Source organism: Manis pentadactyla, chromosome X, assembly GCF_030020395.1.
Source record: "Manis pentadactyla isolate mManPen7 chromosome X, mManPen7.hap1, whole genome shotgun sequence".
Taxonomy (NCBI): domain Eukaryota; kingdom Metazoa; phylum Chordata; class Mammalia; order Pholidota; family Manidae; genus Manis; species Manis pentadactyla.
In genome coordinates this window covers 14,812,999-14,838,118 of record NC_080038.1, presented here as the reverse complement: position 1 = coordinate 14,838,118, position 25,120 = coordinate 14,812,999, and the positions used below count along the sequence as shown (strand labels likewise).

The window sequence follows — 25,120 nt, the reverse complement described above, 5'->3', positions numbered from 1 at the left end:
CAGGAGGAGTCTGGGGAACATTGTGGGGACATGTGGGATGTGACAGGGAGAGGACTCCCCAAGGGCTGTGGAGATGAGGCCCCAGAGTCAGAGGAGAAGCCCAAGGAAGAACCTCCCTTTCAGATAGGACTGCCTGGGAAAAGCGCTTGGAGGCCTCTGAATCACATGATGACAGGAGAGGAAAGCTGTCCTTTGCTGCTGTGGCCCAGCAGTATCAGAGGCCCCAGCTCTGTCACAGAGGGGACCTGAGCCAGTCACCCAACTTGTCTCCAGTGCTTTCAGCAATAGGAGTATTGGCAAGGGAGGTCCGTTGTTGCCAAAAGCTTAAGAGCAGTGATTATCTTCCCTCAGATAGAACACGTCCTACGTATGATTTCAGGGACACCCATCCCTGGACCCCAGATTGAGAACCCTAGTCCAGGGAATGCTGTTTTTCAAACCCTATTGCTATCTGCCAACTTAGCTAAATAATGTTTGTTGAAAGATTAGGGGTTTAGCCCTGATAACTATCATCTGTAATTTTAGTAGTGATAGAGCTTTGAGATTTTTTTTTTTTACTATTGTGTTGCTTTAATTGTTTCTAAAGGGGGTAATTTGATTTCTCTTGTTTATTTATTAGATAAAGGTAAACTAATAAAAGATTCTTATTTTCTCTTTCATTCTATTAGGAATGATCAGAATTCTCATTTTTCAAGGCTGAGGAATACTAATGCTGATGGATTCCAAAAACCTACATGTTTTATAAAATCGAATTTTAGAAAATTTACTCAGAAACGTTACGTGGTAAGATTGCAGTTGCAAACTTTCATTTTTGTACATTCCATTCTCCTCGTGGATATCTGTATATAGGGAGATCACCAGTACTTTTCAAGTTTGTAACTGTTCATTAAGTACATGTTATGATTCCATTGTTCAGTGTTAGGATTTTATTGAGGCTTATAGTTATGACAGAAGAAATGGTCATCTCTTATTTAATTTAGCAGGATTTATTGCATGTATTATAGTACTAGCTTTTTTGGACTTAAGATTTCTTTGGAACACCTTTATTAAGGTATAATTTATGTACCATAAAATTCACCAGTTTTACATGTACAATTTATTATTTTTCATAAACTTACCAAGATATGTAACCATCACCAGAATCCAGTTTTAGAACATTTTGTGGTCCCAATGAGAGCTCTTGTGCCTGTTTAGTTATTTCTTGATCTTACCCCGGCTAACCACTAATCTACTTTCTGTTTCTAAAGATTTACCTTTTCATAGGGCATACCACAGAATGGCAGTTTTCTAAGAGAGCAAGCAACAGCTAGAAAGATGGAAGCCAAAGTCTATTTTTAACTTAATCTCCGGAGTGATATCCCATCAATTCTACCATACTCTATTTGTAAGAAGCAGGTCATTAGGTCCAACCCATACTCAAAGGAAGGGGATGACATAGGGCCCTGGATACTGTAAGGTGGGGATCACTGGGAGCCTGCTCAGAAGCTGCCCAGCACCATCCTCCTACTGGCCCCTAAAGAGTCACAGCCCTTCACATGCAAAATACACCCCTCCCTCCCAAGGCCCCCACAAGTCTTATCTCATATGTATCTTTATATACATATTCAAATTTATAGACAGGACAAATTCAAAATAACTACTGTGGAAAGGGTTTTATATCATCTTTTGTTTTTGTTTTTAAACTGGGGAGAGGGATAAAGGTGTGTAAGAGGAAAATTGGTGAGAAGTACAGACTCCATAGTAAATGGAATAAATAGAAGGTTATACACCTAAAAAGAAACTCATCAGAATGGACCCCATCATTTTCTGTTCCCATCAGAGGATTCAGGTTCTTTGTGGTTACAGTATTAATACCCTGACATCTCATATTTTCCTAGTCCTGGTAGGAGCATCACCTCAAATCCATTGTCTGAGTCAGCAAAACCTGCCAACTGCAGTGTTGAGAATTTGTTTTCCTCTGAGGCAGTGGGAACTCTTTGGCAACTCCGGATAATAATGGGCTTGTTTCTGTTCTTGACACCTGAATAAATTGATGGTCCATTTTCTAAAAGTCACTTTTTTACACTTTTCACATTCATGAATTAAACTACCTCCTCACAAACTAGCATAGGTTATGTGAAGGCAGATGTGTGTATGTTCCTACAACTAAGCTACATGTTACATGGTTGTGTTCTTAATCCTATACATTTAAAATGTGTTTTTTAAACAGTAAAGTAAGCTTTTAAAAATAAACCTGAAATACTTTTTTTCATGCAGAATTATCATAGTATGCAGGGAAAAGGCATTACTAACAAACCATTTGGAGTTGAGGCAAACTATCAAAATTCAAGAGGCTTTAGAAGACCTTTTAAGGTATCTAGTGTTATTTTTTCATTTAATTCCAGCTTTGGGTTCATGCTCTGAACATAATGTTCTAAGTATTCATAAATTAAAAGCTATCTTTGTGATATTTGAAATAATAGCTGTAAACTAGCATTTCTGGGCATTTATGGTTAACTGTGATCAGTTTAATAATGACCCCTTTCCTCAGGACTTGATTTTCAAAAGTTTTTTTTTTTTACCAGTGGAACCCTTTTTCAAACATTACATGTAAACAGAAAAACATAAAATAGATGCAAATGGAGTGACTTTAGGTGGGGAGGCAGGCAAGGTCCTGGATCTTCCCCTTAAGCCTACCCCTTTACCTCTGAGATGTAAGTTCCTAGCTGAATAGCCTTCTCCAGGATTCACAGATTGGAAAAACCTTGCCCGTAGACAAGCAACCCTCAGAGACCTTCTGGATCATCAGAGAAAGATTCTGGTCCAAAAAGCTTTGTTAAAGCATATTTCATCACATTCTAATTATTGTACAGCTATGTCTGATGTAAGGGATAGTTTTCATCAACCAACATGTGTATCTAGAACACCCTATCCTCCAAACATATGAAATAAGAATTACAGTGTTAGGTATTGTTGCTCTCTCCTTGTTCTCAGAAGTTGAGGTGATTTTTAAATCCATTTTGACTGAATTTCCTGCTTATGATAGATACTTCATTCTTATTTTGCATGCTACAGTGTCTCTTTCCCCTTCCCCTCAAAAAGAAAAGAGTCTGAGCTTTTTATGTGAAAGTGGCAGGCAGGCTGGATAGAGTAGTTAGCTCATCGGGTAAGTTAGCATGAGCAGAAAGGCAGTATGAACTAGCCCCAAACCATAGACTAGGAGGGTAGCCAAGTGATCTTCTGTTAATGCCTTCATGAGTCAAAATCTCTAAAAGTCAAAAAGATTTTTTTCACTGGGAATAACATACTTTGTAGACATTGGTTAGATAACATTTTTAGCCAGTTGTTCATGTACTTAAAAACATGTGACATTAGGTTTTCAAAAATAGCCATGACCATAGAATATATAAACATGTTTTACACCATCTTTTAATATCTTGAGTAGTGAGGCATAAAATCAACTGAAATGTGATGTCTGCATAGCTTAGAGACAGCATAGGTGGGCTTTCAGATACAGGTGCTTCCTACTTGTTACTTTTCTCATTTGTCAGATGTAGCTGATTGTAGTATTTTTCTAAAACTCCTATAAAATCTTCTTTTCTTTTCAAAATATGTACACTAATCTTTCCTCTTGACCAGTCATTTAAAGCTGTGTAATGTTACATATTGCTTAGAAATTCACAATTCTTCATAGTAACATAGGGGGAAGAAATAACCCTTCATAAGGCAAAGAGCTATTTCATTATAATTTTCTTTTTACATGAGGTGGACTACTCCAAAACCAGATAGTAAACACCTTATTAGATATGTAAAAGTACACAATGTGAATCTCAAGGTTAGCTCTGATGTGTCGTTTGTGCAGATAGTTTTAACAAAATTATAATGTCTCATTGTAATTCTGCTTTCCCTGAAAATTTTCGTAGCCTCAAAAAATAATTGGAAAGTAGACCTGGCATAAATACTTTTTAAAACTTACATGCTTCATTATGCATGACATACCCATTTGTTAAATAATTGGGGGAAGACAAACCTACTTAGTTTTTATAATTTCTCAAGTGTAATACGTCATTTGTACATTTCCCACATGGGAAACATAAATATTTGTTATCCTTTTATGTCTGTTGTAATATTGGTCATTATGCAGGCTAGGAAATGGTCTTTTTAAATGTAACTCTTACCTTGAAAATTTTGCTTGAATTTTTATGGTAAAGAAAGATCGGCTCAAAGGTACTTGATAGGAATAAAGTTGAGAGTTTTTGATTCTTACATAGATGTGGATACTTGATGTCCCCCAACAATTTGGGATTTGATATATTTCACTGTGAATCTGAAGGATAATTTTTGCTCATTAGAGGTTTTGAAAGTTGTATTTTTTTTTAGAATGATAAATATCAAATTTTTTAACTTAGTGTTAAAAATTGGTTTTGTGGAATCTGAAAATAAACCAAAACAAAATGAACAAAGCAGCAATCGACGCAGAGATGCCGAGAAGTGACCAGTGGTTACCATGGGGCAGGGGTTTTGGTGGGTGGGTGAAACAGGTGAAGGGGATAAAGAGGCAAAAAATCTTAATCATAATGTACGTGAGTCATGGGGATGAAAGTACAGCATAGAGAATGTAGTCAATAGTTCTGTTACATCTCTGTATGTTAACAGATAGCTGCACTAGTTGGGGTGAGCATTTAATGATGTATGTAACTGTCAGATCACTATGTTGTATACTTGAGGCCAATATAATTGTATATCAACAATACTTCAACAAAAAGTATATCAAAAAAACTGAATTATTATATAAAATGAGCTAGAAAGCTGGTTTGAGAGGGGCGGAAGATGGCGGCGTGAGTAGAGCAGCGGAAATCTCCTCCCAAAACCACATATATCTATGAAAATATAACAAAGACAACCCTTCCTAGAATAAAGACCAGAGGACACAGGACAACATCCAGACCACATCCGCACCTGAGAGAACCCAGCGCCTCGCGAAGGGGGTAAGATACAAGCCCCGGCCCGGCGGGAGCCGAGCGCCCCTCCCCCCAGCTCCCGGCGGGAGAAGAATAGGCAGAGCGGGAGGGAGACGGAGCCCAGGGCTGCCGAACACCCAGCCCCAGCCATCCGGGCCAGGGTGCAGGGCACTCGATACTAGGAAAACAGGGCAGCAAGAACAGTGAGCGGGCAGTGGAGGCTGGGCGACAGAGGACATAAGAAAAGCGCGTGACCATTTTTTTTTTTTTGCTTTTTTGCTGTTTTGTTTTGCCGAGCGCTTTTTGGAAGTCTTAAAGGGATAGGGACCCCAATACTAGGGAAACAGGGCAGAAAGACCGGTGGGCAGAGGCCTGACGCTGGCACCGGAGAATAAAGAAAAAAGAACGACCACCTTTTTTTTTTTTTTTTTTAATTAAAAACTTTTTTTTTTTTTTAAATTAAAAAATTTTTTTTTCTTTTTTTTTTTGGTGGTCGTTGTTTTGTTTTGGCAGGTGCTTTTTGGAAGTCTTAAAGGGGCAGGGCGGGACACTTAATCCAGAGGTAGGGAATCCGGGATCTCTGGGCACCCTAACCCCTGGGCTGCAGGGAGCAGGGAGGCCCCTTACGGAGATAAATAGCCTCCCAGCAGCTCCTGCTCCAACGCGACTCCACCATTTTGGAGTAGCTGCCCGAGCCAGGCCACGCCCACAGCAACAGCGGAGATTAACTCCATAGCAGCCGGGCAGGAAGCAGAAACCCTGTCTGCGCGCAGCTGCGCAGCACAAGCCACTAGAGGTCGCTGTTCTCCCAGGAGAGGAGGGCCACAAACCAACAAGAAAGGAAGTCCTTCCAGCCGTCACTCGTCCCAGCTCTGCAAACTATTCCTATCACCATGAAAAGGCAAAGCTACAGGCAGACAAAGATCACAGAGACAACACCAGAGAAGGAGACAGACCTAACCAGTCTTCCTGACAAAGAATTCAAAATAAGAATCATAAACATGCTGACAGAGATGCAGAGAAATACGCAAGAGAAATGGGATGAAGTCTGGAAGGAGATCACAGATGCCAGAAAGGAGATCGCAGAAATGAAACAAACTCTGGAAGGGTTTATAAGCAGAATGGATAGAATGCAAGAGGCCATTGATGGAATTGAAATCAGAGAACACGAACGCATAGAAGCTGACATAGAGAGAGACAAAAGGATCTCCAGGAATGAAACAATATTAAGAGAACTGTGTGACCAATCCAAAAGGAACAATATCAGTATTATAGGGGTCCCAGAAGAAGAAGAGAGAGGAAAAGAGATGGAAAGTATCTTAGAAGAAATAATTGCTGAAAACTTCCCCACACTGGGGGAGGAAGTAATCGAACAGACCACGGAAATACACAGAACCCCCAACAGAAAGGATCCAAGAAGGACAACACCAAGACACATAATAATTAAAATGGCAAAGATCAAGGACAAGGAAAGAGTGTTAAAGGCAGCTAGAGAGTAAAAGGTCACCTATAAAGGGAAACCCATCAGGCTAACATCAGACTTCTCAACAGAAACCCTACAGGCCAGAAGAGAATGGCATGATATATTTAATACAATGAAACAGAAGGGCCTTGAACCAAGGATACTGTATCCAGCACGACTATCATTCAAATATGACGGTGGGATTAAACAATTCCCAGACAAACAAAAGCTGAGGGAATTTGCTTTCCACAAACCACCTCTACAGAACATCTTACAGGGACTGCTCTAGATGGGAGCACTCCTAGAAAGAGCACAGCACAAAACACCCAACATATGAAGAATCGAGGAGGAGAAACAAGAAGGGAGAGAAGAAAAGAATCTCCAGACAGTGTATATAACAGCTCAATAAGCGAGCTAAGCTAGGCAGTAAGATACTAAAGAGGCTAACCTTGAACCTTTGGTAACCACAAATTTAAAGCCTGCAATGGCAATCAGTACATATCTTTCAATAGTCACCCTAAATGTTAATGGGTTGAATGCACCAATCAAAAGACACAGAGTAACAGAATGGATAAAAAAGCAAGACCCATCTATATGCTGCTTACAAGAAACTCACCTCAAACCCAAAGACATGTACAGACTAAAAGTCAAGGGATGGAAAAACATATTTCAAGCAAACAACAGTGAGAAGAAAGCAGGGGTTGCAGTACTAATATCAGACAAAATAGACTTCAAAACAAAGAAAGTAACAAGAGATAAAGAAGGACACTACATAATGATAAAGGGCTCAGTCAAACAAGAGGATATAACCATTCTAAATATATATGCACCCAACACAGGAGCACCAGCATATGTGAAACAAATACTAACAGAACTAAAGGGGGATATAGACTGCAATGCATTCATTCTAGGAGACTTCAACACACCACTCACCCCAAAGGATAGATCCACCGGGCAGAAAATAAGTAAGGACACGGAAGCACTGAACAACACAGTAGAGCAGATGGACCTAATAGACATCTATAGAACTCTACATCCAAAAGCAGCGGGATATACATTCTTCTCAAGTGCACATGGAACATTCTCCAGAATAGACCACATACTAGGCCACAAAAAGAGCCTCAGAAAATTCCAAAAGATTGAAATTCTACCAACCAACTTTTCAGACCACAAAGGCATAAAACTAGAAATAAACTATACAAACAAAGCAAAGAGGCTCACAAACACATGGAGGCTTAACAACACGCTCCTAAATAATCAATGAATCAATGACCAAATCAAAATGGAGATCCAGCAATATATGGAAACAAATGACAACAACAACACTAAGCCCCAACTTCTGTGGGACGCAGCAAAAGCAGTCTTAAGAGGAAAGTATATAGCAATCCAAGCATATTTAAAAAAGGAAGAGCAATCCCAAATTAATGGTCTAATGTCACAATTATAGAAATTGGAAAAAGAAGAACAGATGAGGCCTAAGGTCAGCAGAAGGAGGGACATAATAAAGATCAGAGAAGAAATAAATAAAATTGAGAAGAATAAAACAATAGCAAAAATCAATGAAACCAAGAGCTGGTTCTTCGAGAAAATAAACAAAATCGATAAGCCTCTAGCCAGACTTATTAAGAAGAAAGGAGAGTCAACACAAATCAACAGTATCAGAAACGAGAAAGGAAAAATCACGACGGACCCCATGGAAATGCAAAGAATTATTAGAGAATACTATGAAAACCTATATGCTAACAAGCTGGGAAACCTAGGAGAAATGGACAACTTCCTAGAAAAATATAACCTTCCAAGATTGACCCAGGAAGAAACAGAAAATCTAAACAGACCAATTACCAGCAACGAAATTGAAGCGGTAATCAAAAAACTACCAAAGAACAAAACCCCTGGGCCAGATGGATTTACCTCGGAATTTTATCAGACATACAGGGAAGACATAATACCGATTCTTCTTAAAGTTTTCCAAAAAATAGAGGAGGAGGGGATACTCCCAAACTCATTCTATGAAGCTAACATCACCCTAATACCAAAACCAGGCAAAGACACCACCAAAAAAGAAAACTACAGACCAATATCCCTGATGAATGTAGATGCAAAAATACTCAACAAAATATTAGCAAACCGAATTCAAAAATACATCAAAAGGATCATACACCATGACCAAGTGGGATTCATCCCAGGGATGCAAGGATGGTACAACATTCGAAAGTCCATCAACATCATCCACCACATCAACAAAAAGAAAGACAAAAACCACATGATCATCTCCATAGATGCTGAAAAAGCATTTGACAAAGTTCAACATCCATTCATGTTAAAAACTCTCAGCAAAATGGGAATAGAGGGCAAGTACCTCAACATAATAAAGGCCATCTATGATAAACCCACAGCCAACATTATATTGAACAGCGAGAAGCTGAAAGCATTTCCTCTGAGATCGGGAACTAGACAGGGATGCCCACTCTCTCCACTGTTATTTAACATAGTACTGGAGGTCCTAGCCACGGCGATCAGACAAAACAAAAAAATACAAGGAATCCAGATTGGTAAAGAAGAAGTTAAACTGTCACTATTTGCAGATGACATGATATTGTACATAAAAAACCCTAAAGACTCCACCCCAAAACTACTAGAACTGATATCGGAATACAGCAAAGTTGCAGGATACAAAATCAACACACAGAAATCTGTGGCTTTCCTATATACTAACAATGAACCAACAGAAAGAGAAATCAGGAAAACAACTTCATTCACAATTGCATCAAAAAAAATAAAATACCTAGGAATAAACCTAACCAAAGAAGTGAAAGACTTATACTCGGAAAACTACAAGTCACTCTTAAGAGAAATTAAAGGGGACACTAACAGATGGAAACTCATCCCATGCTCGTGGCTAGGAAGAATTAATATCGTCAAAATGGCCATCCTGCCCAAAGAAATATATAGATTTGATGCAATCCCTATGAAACTACCAGCAACATTCTTCAATGAACTGGAACAAATAATTCAAAAATTCATATGGAAACACCAAAGACCCCGAATAGCCAAAGCAATCCTGAGAAAGAAGAATAAAGTAGGGGGGATCTCACTCCCCAACTTCAAGCTCTACTATAACGCCATAGTAATCAAGACAATTTGGTACTGGCACAAGAGCAGAGCCACAGACCAATGGAACAGACTAGAGAATCCAGACATTAACCCAGACATATATGGTCAATTAATATTTGATAAAGGAGCCATGGACATACAACGGTGAAATGACAGTCTCTTCAACAGATGGTGCTGGCGAAACTGGACAGCTACATGTAGGAGAATGAAACTGGACCATTGTCTAACCCCATATACAAAAGTAAACTCAAAATGGATCAAAGACCTGAATGTAAGCCATGAAACCATTAAACTCTTGGAAGAAAACATAGGCAAAAACCTCTTAGACATAAACATGAGTGACCTCTTCTTGAACATATCTCCCCGGGCAAGGAAAACAACAGCAAAAATGAGTAAGTGGGACTATATTAAGCTGAAAAGCTTCTGTACAGCAAAAGACACCATCAATAGAACAAGAAGGATCCCTACAGTATGGGAGAATATATTTGAAAATGACACATCCGATAAAGGCTTGACGTCCAGAATATATAAGGAGCTCACACGCCTCAACAAATAAAAAACAAATAACCCAATTAAAAAATGGGCAGAGGAACTGAACAGACAGTTCTCCAAAAAAGAAATACAGATGGCCAACAGACACATGAAAAGATGCTCCACATCACTAATTATCAGAGAAATGCAAATTAAAACTACAATGAGGTATCACCTCACACCAGTAAGGATGGCTGCCATCCAAAAGACAAACAACAACAAATGTTGGCGAGGCTGTGGAGAAAGGGGAACCCTCCTACACTGCTGGTGGGAATGTAAGTTAGTTCAACCATTGTGGAAAGCACTATGGAGGTACATCAAAATGCTCAAAACAGACTTACCATTTGACCCAGGAATTCCACTCCTAGGAATTTACCCTAAGAACGCAGCAATCAAGTTTGAGAAAGACAGATGCACCCCTATGTTTATTGCAGCACTATTTACAATAGCCAAGAATTGGAAGCAACCTAAATGTCCATCGATAGATGAATGGATAAAGAAGAAGTGGTACATATACACAATGGAATACTACTCAGCCATAAGAAAAGGGCAAATCCAATCATTTGCAGCAACATGGATGGAGCTGGAGGGTATTATGCTCAGTGAAACAAGCCAAGCGGAGAAAGAGAAATACCAAATGATTTCACTTATCTGTGGAATATAAGAACAAAGGAAAAACTGAAGGAACAAAACAGCAGAATCACAGAACTCAAGAATGGACTAACAGGTACCAAAGGGAAGGGGACTGGGGAGGATGGGTGGGTAGGGAGGGATAAGGGGGGGAGAAGTAGGGGGGTATTAAGATTAACATGCATGGGGGGGTAGGAGAAAAGGGAGGGCTATACAACACAGAGAAGGCAAGTAGTGATTGTACAACATTTTGCTATGCTGATGGACAGTGACTGTAAAGGGGTTTATAGGGGAGACCTGGTATAGGGGAGAGCCTAGTAAACATAATATTCGTCATGTAAGTGTAGATTCGTGATACCAAAAACAAAGCAAAAAAAAAAAAAAAAGGGCAGTTCCTGTGTGGTAACCTCCAACGAGTTCTACACAAGGGTCTAAAGGGCATATAAAATTGTAGGCAAAGGGTCTGTTTGTGTTTATACAGAGAATCAAAGCCTAATTGGGCTACCCCGAAAATGAACTAAGATACGATATGAAAAAGAACTTCCAACATCTGCACTCTCTGGAAGACTCATGCCAGAAGATGATCATCAAAAAACCCCAACAAAGATCCACGCACTCCTACAGCTGTAGATGCACTCATCCCACCAGTTCCTGGACTTGCCATGGGAATGAGGAAGGAGATATCTAAGCTGGCCTGTGCATACAGTAAAACAACAAATTTGACTGGATCTATACTGTTGGAACTCAACGAAGAATTTGGAGAAGTGCAAATTGTAGCGCTCCAAAGTCTTACAACTACAGACTATTTACTGTTAAAAGAACATAAGGGATGTGAACATTCCCCAGGAATGGGTTGTTTTAATTTGTCTGATTTCTCTCAGACTGTTCAAGTCCAGTTGGACAATATCCACCATGTCATAGATAAGTTTTCACAAATGCCTAAGGTGCCTTAATGGTTTTCTTGGTTTCACTGCAGATGGCTGGTAATTACAGATATGCTTTGGTTATGTAACTATACTCCTATTATGTTAATGTGTGTGCGCAATTTAAGTAGTAGCTTAAAACCTATTCATGCTGAAGTTACTCTACAAGAAGATATGTCAAAGAAATAATCAATCTTCCCATGTTCTCTTCCGCCTGCTACTTCTATAGCTTTTCTTCTTCCTTCCTAATTACAACCCTTAAATAGAATTCGTGCCTCGTATCAAATTTACCGAGTATCATAATTCTTCCAAGTGGTAAAGATACCTCAAGACAAATGCTGGGCATAGAAGCCACAGGGCATAAATATGCAAAGAAGTAAAAAGCTAACCTTTTCAAACAATAAGGCTTCCCTCTCACTTACCAACTTCACATTTCCCTGTATGGCCCCGGAAGATGACTGGTTAGCCAGAGACGGGTAAGATTCCTCAAGGGAGGAACAACCTAAGACAGGCACAGTCGCAGGGGGGCCATCAGGTGAGAAATTGGGGATCAACAGAGGTGAGGCTTAGAACCTCACCCCCCCCTGTTCTGAGAGAAATCTTCTGCGTACGTGGATGTTTTATTGCCCTGGTCTAGCTTGGATTAACACATAGTCTACAGGCACACACCTGATCATCTACATTTGCTCTCTTACAACACTGAACTATGTTTTCTACCTTTATCTTGTATCTACCTACCACTTCATCATTTTATTAAAAATAATAATAATAAAGAGAGAAATGTGGTATCCACATATGAATCAAGTATAAAAACCAAATGAGTATTCATATTTGAACCGACTGTTTATAGTTCATAATGCATGAGCAAAACCAAAAGTTTCTGTGATGACTGCCCTTGTACTGTTCACTATGTAACTTATTCATTATGTAAGAATTTGTTCTACATGTAAGAACTTGTTTGTTATGCCTCAGAAGATTGGAGACTGACGAAAATTAGGCTTGGGGTTGATTAATGATTGTGCATTGAGCATTGACTCCCCTATACAGAATTTTATTGTCGTTAACAACCATTTGATCAATAAATATGAGAGATGCCCTCACAAAAAAAAAAAAAAAAAAAAAAGGGACAGACTTCCAATGGTAAAATAAATAAGTAACCGGGATGTAATGTATAGCATAAGGAATATAGTCAAGATATTGTAACAGCTTGGTAGGGTGATAGCTGGAACCTAGAATTATGTATATAAATGTTCTACCACCGTGTTGTACACTTGAAACTAATGTAATGTAATACTGTGCATCAACTACCCTTCAATAAAAAATAATTATTTATAAAAAAAAAAGAAAGCTGGTTTGAGGAAAATTACCATCACCAACCTCTTTGCTTTGGATGTCTTTAGTGCCTAGAATCAAGTGCAGACATTTTTCCTTTTCTCATACTAATAAAGTAGATTTGGAAGCTGTCGTGTTTTTGTACACTTGCTTGTTTTTTATTGAGGTACATCTAATAAAGTGTACAAATCTTAGTGTACACCTTGTTGAATTTTGAGATGTGTATACACTCATATAACCATCACCCAGATCATGATACCAAACATTCTCACTAATTTCTTTTCCCCATTTACTTATTTCACCTATCCCCTCACCTGCCTCCGTTATGGCAACCACCAGTCTGTTCCTTGTGTCTATGAATCTGTTTCTGTTTTATTCATTTGTTCGTTTATTTTTCAGATTACACATATAAGTGAAATCATATGGTGTTTGTCTCTATCTGACTTACTTCACTTAGCATAACACCCTCTAGGTCCATCAGTGCTGTTGCAAATAACAAGATTCTTTTTTATGGTTGAGTAATTTCCCGTTGTATATATGTACTTCATCTTCTTTACTCATTCATCTGTCAATTGACATTTAGGTTTGGGAGCTGTAGTTTTAACATTAATTGTTTTTTCCTTTACAGAACAACTTTACAGGTGGCAAATTCCAGCCCCGTTATAAATCAGGCCTAGTACAGAAGAGCTTGTACATTCAGGCTAAATATCAGCGTTTACGGTTTGCTGGTCCAAGGAGGGGATTTATCACTAATAAATACAGAGAAAGATTACTGAGGAAGAAAAAGGTTAGTTGAATTATGATTATTTTAAAATGTTGAGTGACTTTTGAACTCCTAAATTATCTATATTTGATGGCTAAATTGGGCTTTCTATTTAATTTTGACTTAAGAAACAACCTAGATTTCATTTCAGAAATGTTCTTATTGCATGATAAAGAAAAACTTCAAGGAGTAGGGGTACTAGAGTTGTGAGAATGTTTAATCTTAAAATGCTTTTAGCTTTTATACCTCAAATACTTTGAATATGCTGTTTGAGCTTTTTACTTTAGAATTTCTATTGCATGATTAACCTTTGCAATGGAAATTAGATAAAAAGACTTTTCACTGATATGTCTTAGCCTTAAACAATGTGAATTATCTAAGTGCCACAAAATATTGAACTGACTGTATAAAAAGGGTGCAATTGCAAAATACACTAACTCTTCTTTCCCCATTCATATGTAGTTTTTTATTGTGACAAAATATATATATATATATATAATGTAGTTTGCCATTTTAACCATTTTAAGTATACAGTTTAGTAGTAATTATATTCATAATTCTGTGCAACCATCACCACTATATGCTAACTCTTGATGTTAATAAAAAATTTCTTTACTTGGTAATGTAAATTTTGTACTCTTAGTTGTAGATTGATTTTCTTCAAATCTGCCATGTTGATATTTAAACATGCAGTAAAAATATGATATAAAATTATGTTCTACATATTTTAAAAGAGAACAGTAGCATTACATCAGTTCAGTGAGGCATATTTGTCAATTTTTTTACTAATTTTTGTGAATAATTTTGAGCTAACATTTTCTTCTGAGAAATGTGTATATATCTAGTGTTACTGTCAAATAGTCCAACTGTGATTTTATAGATTTAGAAACCATAAATACTTCCTTACATGTTTGTACTCATGAAGCCTTTACACTGAGCTTACTTAGTGATTTTAGTAAAACTTATTTGTTGTAAGATGGACTAGTAGAATGGAGTTAACAACTTATTTTCGTTAAGTTTAGGGTTAAATATAACGTCTTCTGTAATTGCTCCCCACCCCTACCCCAATTTTAACTGAGTGCCTTAGAAGAGGTTTCTGATTTCTCCATGTGTGTCACTCTGGGTGTTATGAAAGCCATCTCTTTAAAATGCAAGTGTGATTGGCGTTATTTTTTCCCCCTCGCTTACACCATTCTACTGTTGGATTGAGATGCTGCTTCTCTTCCTGTCTCATGTGGCAAGTTTCTTTGCAGCACATCTTCTAGGCATTTGTCCCCAGTCATAGCGGGCAGCCTGACTGTTGTTGGGGAACATTGGTGTCACGTGAGGAGAAAGGCCGAGGCAAGCCTTCTCCTCAGTCACAAGGTCGGGTTTTAGGTACATGTTGTGTGTTTCTCTTCTGTTAACTCTGTGCTGAACTTTGAGTGTTAGCTTTGTTTAACTCCATTTTTGCCTCTGTGTTTAAGATGACTTGGGGGCTCCTAAGTGCTTACTTGACTGACTGCCTCAGCCTACAGTTTCTATATGCTCATTGCACTTGCTGCATTTCATCCTTCTCTCCTTTGCCTCATCTTGCCCAATTCCTGCTCACTACCCAGTTCTTTCAGCCCACATTGACAACTAGCCTCATTTAAAGCAAATAGAAACCAGACATCAAGCCTTCATCCTAGGCCACAAGAAGTATGTCCTAGAAGGGGCCACAACCTGCTGTAGGTCTCCAGTCTTTAGGGCCTAGGCTTTTTGTATCATCTAAAATGATGCAGTTAGAGTTAGGGCCCAGTGTAGGTTATGGCCCCGCCTTCCTGTTGCCTTTCACTGCCATCTGAGTGCTTTAGAAGTGGTGCCAACACACTGTATTTTTAAAACATTAGGGTCTACTATTTATTTTAAGCCTGCCCTTCTGGATGCTACTTCATATACAGATGACCCTTGAACACCACAGGGGCTGGGGTACTGACCCCACCCCATGCAGCCAAAAATCCACATATAACTTGACTCCCCACAAACTTTACTGATAGCCTACTGTTGAGCATAAGCCTTCCTGATAATGTAAACAGGCGATTAATACATATTTTGTATTTGTATGCATTATATTCTATATTCTGACAATAAAATAAGCTATAGAGAAAAAAATGTTTCTTTAAATTGTCACAAATATCCAAAATATTTCCAATATATTTATTGAAAAAAATCCATGTATGAGTAGACCTGCATGGTTCAAACCCATGTTTAAGGGTCAGTTGTACCTTTGCATTATAGCTACTTCAACATGGGCTTTTCCAGTCTGGCTTGTCAGTGCCTGCAAATAAGCCATAGCCTGATTTTTTATAGATGTGTATTTGAACAAGACCCAACTTGTAGAGTACAGAATGAAATAAGGTACAGGCATACTTCATTTTATTGTGCTTCAAAGATATTGTGGTTTTTACAAATGGAAGGTTTGTGGCAACCCTTCATTGAGCAAGTCTGTTGGCTCCATTTTTCCAACACTGTTTACTCACTTCATGTCTTTGTTTCCCATTTTGGTGATTCTTGCAATAATTCAAACCTTTTCATTACTCTTACATTTGTTACAGTGATCTCTGATGTTCCTATTGTAATTGCTTTGGGGTGCCACAGACTTAATTGATAAATGTTGTGTGTGTTCTGACTGATATACCTACCAGCTGTTATCCCACCTCTCTCCTCCTTGGGCCTCCCTATTCGCTGAGACACAACACATTTGAAATTAGGCCAATTAATAACCCTACATTGGCCTCTAAATGTTCAAGTGAAAGAAAGAGTTGCATGTCTCTCACTTTAAATAAGAAGCTAGAAATGATTAAGTTTAGCAAGGAAGGCATGTTGAAAGCCAAAGTAGGCCTCTTACACCAAACAGTTAGCCAAATAGTGAATGCACAGATAAAAGTTCTCAAAGGAAATGATTAGCATGAATGATACAAAAGCGAAACAATCTTATTGCTGATACAGAGAAAGTTTGAGTGGTCTGCATAGAAGCGCACACCAGCCACAACATTCCTTTAAGCCATGCCTAATCCAGAGCAAGGCCCTAACTCTCTTTAATTCTATGATGGTTGAGAGAGGTAAAGAAGCTGCAGAAGGAAAGTATGAAGCTAGGAGAGGTTGGTTCCTGGTTTAAGGAAAGAAGCCTTCTCCATAACAGAAAAATGCAGGTGAAACAGCAAGTGCTGATGTAGAAACTGCAGGAAGTTATCCAGAAGATCTGGCTGAGATCATTGATGAAGATGGCTCCACTGAACAGCAGATTTTCAGTATAGACAAAACAGCCTTCTATAGGAAGAAGATGCTATATAGGATTTCGTAGCTAGAGAGAAGTCAGTGCCTTTCTTCAAAGCTTCAAAGGACAGGCTGACTCTCTTGTTAGGGGCTAATGCAACTGGTGACTATAAGGTGAAGCCAGTGGTCATTGACCATTCTCAAAATCCTAGGGCCCTTACGAATGATGCTGAATCTACTTTGCCTGTAGAACACACAAAGCCTAGATGACAACACATCTGTTTACAACATGGTTTCCTGAATATTTTAAGCCCACTGTCGAGAACAACTGTTAAGAAAGAAAAGATGCATTTCAAAATATGACTGCTTACTGACATTGTACCCGTTACCCAAGAGCTCTGATGGAAATTACGAGATGTATGTTATTTTCATGCCTGCTAAGACAACATCCATTTTGCAGCCCACAGATCAAGGAGTAATTTCAAATTTCAAGTGTTATTATTTAAGAAATCCATTTTGTAGGGCTATAGCTTTCCTAGATAGCGATTCCTCTGATGGGTTGGGGCAAAGTCAATTAAAAACCTTCTGGAAAGTATTCAGCATTCTAGATGTTCCTAAGAACATTTGTTATCCATGGGAAAAGGTCAAAATATACTATGGAAGAAGTTGGTTCCAACCCTCATAGATGACTTTGAGGGGTTCAAGACTTCAGTAGAAGAAGTAATTGCAGATGTGGTGGAAATAGCAAGAGAACTAGAGTGAGAAGTGGAGCCTGAAGATGTGACTAAATTGCTGCATCTCATGATCAAACTTGAATGGATGAGGAGTTGCTTCTTATGGATGAGCAAAGAAAGTGGTTTCTTGAGATGCAATCTACTGCTAGTAAAGATACTTTGAAGATTGTTGAAATGGGAACAAAGAATTTAGGATATTACATAGACTCAGCTGATAAAGCAGCAGCAGGGTTTGAGAGGATTGACTAATTTTGAAAGAGGTTCTATGTGGGTAAAAGGTGATAATAGCATCACATGCTACAGAGAAACTGTTCATGAAAGGAAGAAGCAGTCAGTGCAGCAAACTTCATTGTTGTCTTATTTTAAGAAATTGCAGCCTACAGCATCCACCACCCCATTCAGTCAGCAGCTGTCAGTATCGAGGCAGGACCCTCCACTGGCAAACAGATTATAACTTGCTGAAAGCTCAGAGGTTGGTTAGCACATTTTAGCAATAAAGTATTTTTAAATTAAGGTATGTACATTTTTTTTTAAGATATAATGCTATTTCACACTTAATAGACTACAGCATAGTATAAACATAACTTTTTTTGTTATCATTAATCTACAATTACATGAAAAACACTATGTTTACTAGGGCGCCCCCTTCACCAACTCCCCCCCCACAAACCCCATTACAGTCACTGTCCATCTGCATAGTAAGATGCTGTAGAATCACTACTTGTCCTCTCTGTGTTGCACAGCCCTCCCCATTCCCCCCCACATTATACATGCTAATTGTAATACCCCCTTTATTCTTCCCCACCCTTATCCCTCCCTTCCATCCCATTCTCCCCAGTCCCTTTCCCTTTGGTAACTGTTAGTCCATTCTTGGGTTCTGTGATTCTGCTGCTGTTTTGTTCCTTCAGTTTTTATTTGTTCTTATACTCCACATAAGAGTGAAATCATTTGGTATTTGTCTTTCTCCACCTGGCGTATTTCACTGAGCATAATACCCTCTAGCTCCATCCATGTTGTTGCAAATTGTAGGATTTGTTTTCTTCTTATGGCTGAATAATATTCCATTGTGTATATGTACCACATCTTCTTTATCCATTCATCTACTGATGGACACTTAGGTTGCTTCCATTTCTTGGCTATTGTAAATAGTGCAGCGATAAACATAGGGGTGCATCTCTCTTTTTCAAACTGGGCTGCTGCACTCTTAGGGTAAATTCCTAGGAGTGGAATTCCTGGGTCAAATGGTATGTCTATTTTGAGCATTTTGAGGAACCTCCATACTGCTTTACACAAATGGTTGAACTAATTTACATTCCCACCAGCAGTGTGGGAGGGTTCCCCTTTCTCCACAACCTCACCAACATTTGTTGTTGTTTGTCTTTTGGATAGTAGCCATCCTTACTGGTGTGAGGTGGTATCTCATTGTGGTTTTAATTTGCATTTCTCTGATAACTAGCGACGTGAAGCATCTTTTCATGTGTCTGTTGGCCATCTGAATTTCTTCTTTGGAGAACTCTCTGCTCAGCTCCTCTGCTCATTTTTTAATTGGATTATTTGCTTTTTGTTTGTTGAGGTGCATGAACTCTATGTATTTTGGATGTCAAGCCTTTATCGGATCTGTCATTTACGAATATATTCTCCCATACTGTAGGGTATCTTTTTGTTCTATTGATGGTGTACTTTGCTGTACAGAAGCTTTTCAGCTTCATGTAGTCCCACTTTTTCATTTTTGCTTTTGTTTTCCTTGCCCGGGGAGATATGTTCATGAAGAAGTCACTCATGTTTATGTCCAAGAGATTTTTGCCTGTTTTTTTCTAAGAGATTTATGGTTTCATGACTTACATTCAGGTCTTTGATTCATTTTGAATTTACTTTGGTGTATGGGGTTAGACAGTGATCCAGTTTCATTCTCTTCCATGTAGCTGTCCAGTTTTGCCAGCACCATCTGTTGAAGAGACTGTCATTTCCCCATTGTATGTCCATGGCTCCTTTATCGTATATTAATTGACCATATAAGTTTGGATTAATGTCTGGAGTCTCTAATCTGTTCCACTGGTCTGTGACTCTGTTCTTGTACCAGTACCAAATTGTCTTGATTACTATAGCTTTGTAGTAGAGCTTGAAGTTGGGGAGTGAGGTCCCCCCCACTTTATTCTTCCTTCTCAGGATTGCTTTGGCTATTCGGGGTCTTTGGTGTTTCCATATGAATTTTTGAACTATTTGTTCCAGTTCGTTGAAGAATGTTGTTGGTAATTTGATAGGGATTGCATCAAATCTGTATATTGCTTTGGGCAGGATGGACATTTTGATGATATTAATTCTTCCTAGCCAAGAGCATGGGATGAGTTTCCATTTGTTAGTGTCCTATTTAATTTCTCTTAAGAGTCTCTTGTAGTTTTCAGGGTATAGTTCTTTCACTTCTTTGGTTAGGTTTATTCGTAGGTATTTTATTCGTTTTGATGCTATTTTGAATGGAATTGTTTTCCTGATTTCTCTTTCTATTGGTTCATTGTTAGTGGATAGGAAAGCCACAGATTTCTATGTATTAATTTTGTATCCTGCAACCTTGCTGTATTCCGATACCAGTTCTAGTAGTTTTGGAGTGGAGTCTTTAGGGTTTTTTATGTACAATATCGTGTCATCTGCAAATAGTGACAGTTTAACTTCTTCTTTACCAATCTGGATTCCTTGTATTTCTTTGTTTTGTCTAATTGCCGTGGCTAGGATTTCCAGTACTACGTTAAATAACAGTGGGGAGAGTGGGTATTCCTTTCTTGTTCCCCATCTCAGAGGAAAAGCTTTCAGCCTCTCGCTGTTCAGTGTGATGTTAGCTGTGGGTTTATCATATATGGCCTTTATTATGTTGAGGTACTTGCCCTCTATACCCATTTTACTGAGAGTTTTTATCATGAATGGATGTTGAATTTTGTCGAATGCTTTTTCAGCATCTATGGAGATGATCATGTGGTTTTTGTCCTTCTTTTTGTTGTGGTGGATGATATTGATGGATTTTCGAATGTTGTTCCATCCTAGCTTCCCTGGGATGAATCCCACTTGGTTGTGGTGTATGATCCTTTTGATATATTTTTGAATTGTTTGCTGATATTTTGTTGAGTATTTTTGCATCTACGTTCATCAGGGATATTGGTCTGTAATTTTTTTTTTTGTGGAGTCTTTGCCTGGTTTTGGTATTAGGGTGATGTTGGCTTCATAGAATTAGTTTGGGAGTATTCCCTCCTCTTCTATTTTTTGGAAAACTTTAAGGAGAATGGGTATTATGCCTTCTCTTTATGTCTGATAAAATTCCGAAGTAAATCCATCTGGCCTGGGGGTTTTATTCTTGGGTAGTTTTTTAATTGCCATTTCAATTTCTTTGCTTGTAATTGGTTTATTTAAATTTTGTGTTTCTTCCTTGGTCAGTCTTGAAGGTTGTGTTTTTCTTGGAAGTTGTCAATTTCTTCTAGGTTTTCCAGCTTGTTAGCATATAGGTTTTCATAGTACTCTCTAATAATTCTTTGTATTTCTGTGGAGTCTGTCATGATTTTTCCTTTCTCGTTTCTGATTCTGTTGATGTGTGTTGATTCTCTTTTTCTCTTAAGTTTGGCTAGAGGCTTATCTATTTTGTTTATTTTCTCAAAGAACCAGGTCTTGGTTTCATTGATTTTCTCTACTGTTTTATTCCTCTCAATTTTGTTTATTTCTTCTCTGATCTTTATTATGTCCCTCCTTCTGCTGACTTTAGGCCTCATTTGTTCTTCTTTTTCCAGTTTCGATAATTGTGATGTTAGACTATTCATTTGGGATTGTTCTTCCTTCTTTAAGTATGCCTGGATTGCTATATACTTTCCTCTTAAGACTGTTTTCGCTGCGTCCCACAGAAGTTGGGGCTTTGTGTTGTTGTTTTCATTTGTTTCCATATATTTCTTGATCTCTATTTTAATTTGTTCATTGATCCATTGATTATTTAGGATCATGTTGTTAAGCCTCCATGTGTTTGTGAGCCTTTTTGTTTTCTTTGTAGAATTTATTTCTAGTTTTATACCTTTGTGGTCTGAAAAGTTGGTTGGTAGAATTTCAGTCTTTTGGAATTTACTGAGGCTCTTTTTGTGGCCTAGTATGTGGTCTATTCTGGAGAATGTTCCATGTGCACTTGAGAAGAATGTATATCCCGCTGCTTTTGGATGTAGAGTTCTATAGATGTCTATTAGGTCCATCTGTTCTAGTGTATTGTTCAGTGCCTCTGTGTCCTTACTTATTTTCTGTTCTGTGGATCTATCCTTTGAGGTGAGTGGTGTGTTGAAGTCTCCTAAAATGAATGCATTGCATTCTATTTCCTCCTTTAGTTCTGTTAGTATTTGTTTCACATATGCTGGTGCTCCTGTGTTGGGTGCATATATATATATTTATAATGGTTATATCCTCTTGTTGGACTGAGCCCTTTATCATTATGTAATGTCCTTCTTTATCTCTTGTTACTTTCTTTGTTTTGAAGTCTATCTGTCTGATACTAGTACTGCAACACCTGCTATTTTCTCCTTGTTGTTTGCATAAAATATCTTTTTCCATCCCTTGACATTTAGTCTGTACATGTCTTTGGGTTTGAGGTGAGTTTCTTGTAAGCAGCATATAGATGGGTCTTGCTTTTTTATCCATTCTGTTACTCTGTGTCTTTTGATTGGTGCATTCAGTCCATTTACATTTAGGGTGATTATTGAAAGATATGTAATTATTGCCTTTGCAGGCTTTTGATTCGTGGTTACCAAAGGTTCAAGGTTAGCTTCTTTAGTATCTTACTGTCTAACTTAACTCGCTTATTGAGCTGTTACGGACACTGTCTAGTGATTCTTTATTTCTCTCCCTTCTTATTCCTCCTCCTCCATTCTTTATATGTTGGGTGTTTTATTCAGTTCTCTTTTGTGTTTCCTTTAACTGCTTCTGTGGGTAGTTGATTTTATTTTTTGCCTTTACTTTGTATTTGGTTGGTCTGATTTCTTTTCTGTGATTTTATTTTCTCTGGTGACATCTATTTAGTCTTAGGAGTGCTCCCATCTAGAGCAGTCCCTCTAAAATACCCTGTAGAGGTTGTTTGTGGGAGGCAAATTCCCTCAACTTTTTCTTGTCTGGGAATTGTTTAATCCCTCCTTCATATTTAAATGATAATCATGCTGGATGCAGTATTCTTGGTTCAAGGCCCTTCTGTTTCATTGCATTAAATATATCATGCCATTCTCTTCTGGCCTGTATGGTTTCTCTTGAGAAGTCTGATGATAGCTGATGGGTTTTCCTTTGTAGGTGACCTTTTTCCTCTCTCTAGCTGCCTTTAAAACTCTGTCCTTGTCTTTGATCTTTGCCATTTTAATTATTATGTGTCTTGGTGTTGTCCTCCTTGGGTCCCCTTCTGTTGGGAGTTATGTGTACTTTCGTGGTCTGATCGATTATTTCCTCCCCCAGTTTGGGGATGTTTTCAGCGATTATTTCTTCAGTGACACTTTCTATCCCTTTTTCTCTCTCTTCCTCTTCTGGTACCCCTATAATGCGAATATTGTTCCTTTTGGATTGGTCACACAGTTCTCTTAATATTGCTTCATTCCTGGAGATCCTTTTATCTCTCTCTGCGTCAGCTTCTATGCGTTCCTGTTCTCTGGGTCTGTTCCATCAATGGACTCTTCTATCTTATCCATTCTGCTTATAAATTCTTCCAGAGATTGTTTCATTTCTGTATTATCCCTCCGGACTTCATCCCTTAGCTCTTATATATTTCTCTGCAGCTCCATCAGCATGGTTATGACCTTTATTTTGAATTCTTTTTCAGGAAGATTGGTTAGGTCTGTCTTTTTCTCAGGGGTTGACTGTGATTTTGGTCTGTATCATATTCTGCCTTTTCATGGAGATAGAGGTAGTTGTACGGAGCTGGCGCGTGTGTCGGCTGGGAGAACGTCCCTTATTGCTGGTTTGTGGCCTTCCTCTCCTGGGATTCCAGCGACCTCTAGCGGATTGTTCTGGGCAGCTGCGCGCAGATGGGCCCTCTGATTCTTGCCCAGCCGCTGTGGAGTTAAACTCCTTGGTTGGTGTGGGCATGGCCAGCCTCAGTCTGCTTCTCCAATATGGCGGAGCCACGTCGGAGGAGAAAGAGACGGGAGGCTGTTTATCTCCGTGAGGGGCCTCCAAGCTGCCCTGCTGTCCAGGGGATTAGGGTGCCCAGAGTTCCCGGGATTCTCAGCTGCTTGGCTAAGTGTCCCGGGACGCTTCCGTCCATCTGTGGGGTCCCTGTCCCTTTAAGACTTTCAAAAAGCACTCACTTTTCTTTGTCCCAGGGGTGCCGGCTGTGGGGACCCGCGCACAGGTCTTACTGTCCTGTTTCCCTAGTATCCAACACACCACACACTGTGTGTCTGCGCTCTGGTGCGGATGGCTAGGGCTGGCTGTTTAGCAGTCCTGGGCTCCCTCTCCCTCTCCGCTCCGACTCCTCTCCTCCCGCCGGGAGCTTGGGTGAGGGGTGCTCGGGTCCCACCGCACCGCGGCTTGTATCTTACCCCCTTTGCGAGGCACTGTGTTCTCGCAGGTGTAGATGAAGTCTGGCTGTTGTCCTGTGTCTTCTGGTCTCTCTTTTAGGAATAGTTGTATTTGTTGTATTTTCAAAAATATATATGGTTTTGGGAGATTTCCACTTCTCTAGTCATGCTGCCATCTTGTCTCCGCCCCCTAAACATAACTTTTATATCACTGGGAAACCAAAAAGTTCCCTTGGCTCGCTTTATTGCAGTATTCACTTTATTGTGGCAGTCTGAACCCCCACTATCACCAAGGTATGCCTGTACCATGCTGTTAGCACCCTACTTAACAGGTGGGTTCCACACCCTTCTAACCTTTAGGGATAGGAGTGAGGCATTGCAGTTGCTCTGTTTGTGCCAAGGTCTAGACTAAGGTCCTTAAGTCTTACTTGGCCTTAGAGTGTCCCACTAGTTTTTGCTACTTTGGAACCTTATTCCATATAAACTGATGACTTAGACCTATTACTCCATTTTACCTTGGCCTTCATGCCCTAAAGAGGTGAAGGCCTGGAGTCTTTGGTTTCTTTCAGTGTTGCTTCCCCTTTCCCCTAGATTAGGGCTACTTCTGTTCAAATGGGATTACTGTGCGTGAAGTACCAATGACGTCACTTTTCATCCCAAGCTTCAGCATTGGAGGGAACTCCGAAGGTCCTGCACTGGAGAAAAATCTTAGTCTGGGCAGCATCTGCTCTGGCTTTTTGCCTTAAGAGGGAGTTCATTCATTTAACTGTTGTTAGACTACCACCTAGGTTAATTAAGGATGCATGATCAATTAATTCATCTAGGTGCCCTGAACTTCTTGAGCCTGGAATTAGAATGAACCTACATATTCCCACATGCCTCAGAGTCTACCAGGAAGGTTTAAATTGATCTTGTCTGGACTCCTCACTCCCTGGTCATATT

At 39.1% G+C, this 25,120-nt stretch overlaps 1 protein-coding gene across 8 annotated transcripts in view; it reads left to right on the top strand.

The window, feature by feature from the left end:
• The window catches only part of BCLAF3 (BCLAF1 and THRAP3 family member 3), a 102,860-nt gene that overhangs the window by 61,714 nt on the left and 16,026 nt on the right, over nucleotides 1-25,120 (top strand). For 6 of the 8 annotated variants that reach the window (XM_036912852.2, XM_057496093.1, XM_036912847.2 and 3 more), the window contains 3 exons: nucleotides 669-783; nucleotides 2,257-2,352; nucleotides 13,561-13,719. In XM_036912852.2, coding sequence (XP_036768747.2) covers nucleotides 669-783; nucleotides 2,257-2,352; nucleotides 13,561-13,719 — 370 coding nt within the window. The remainder of the gene's footprint in view (nucleotides 1-668; nucleotides 784-2,256; nucleotides 2,353-13,560; nucleotides 13,720-25,120) is intronic. The other 2 variants (XM_057496094.1, XM_036912851.2) reach the window with 1 other exon arrangement.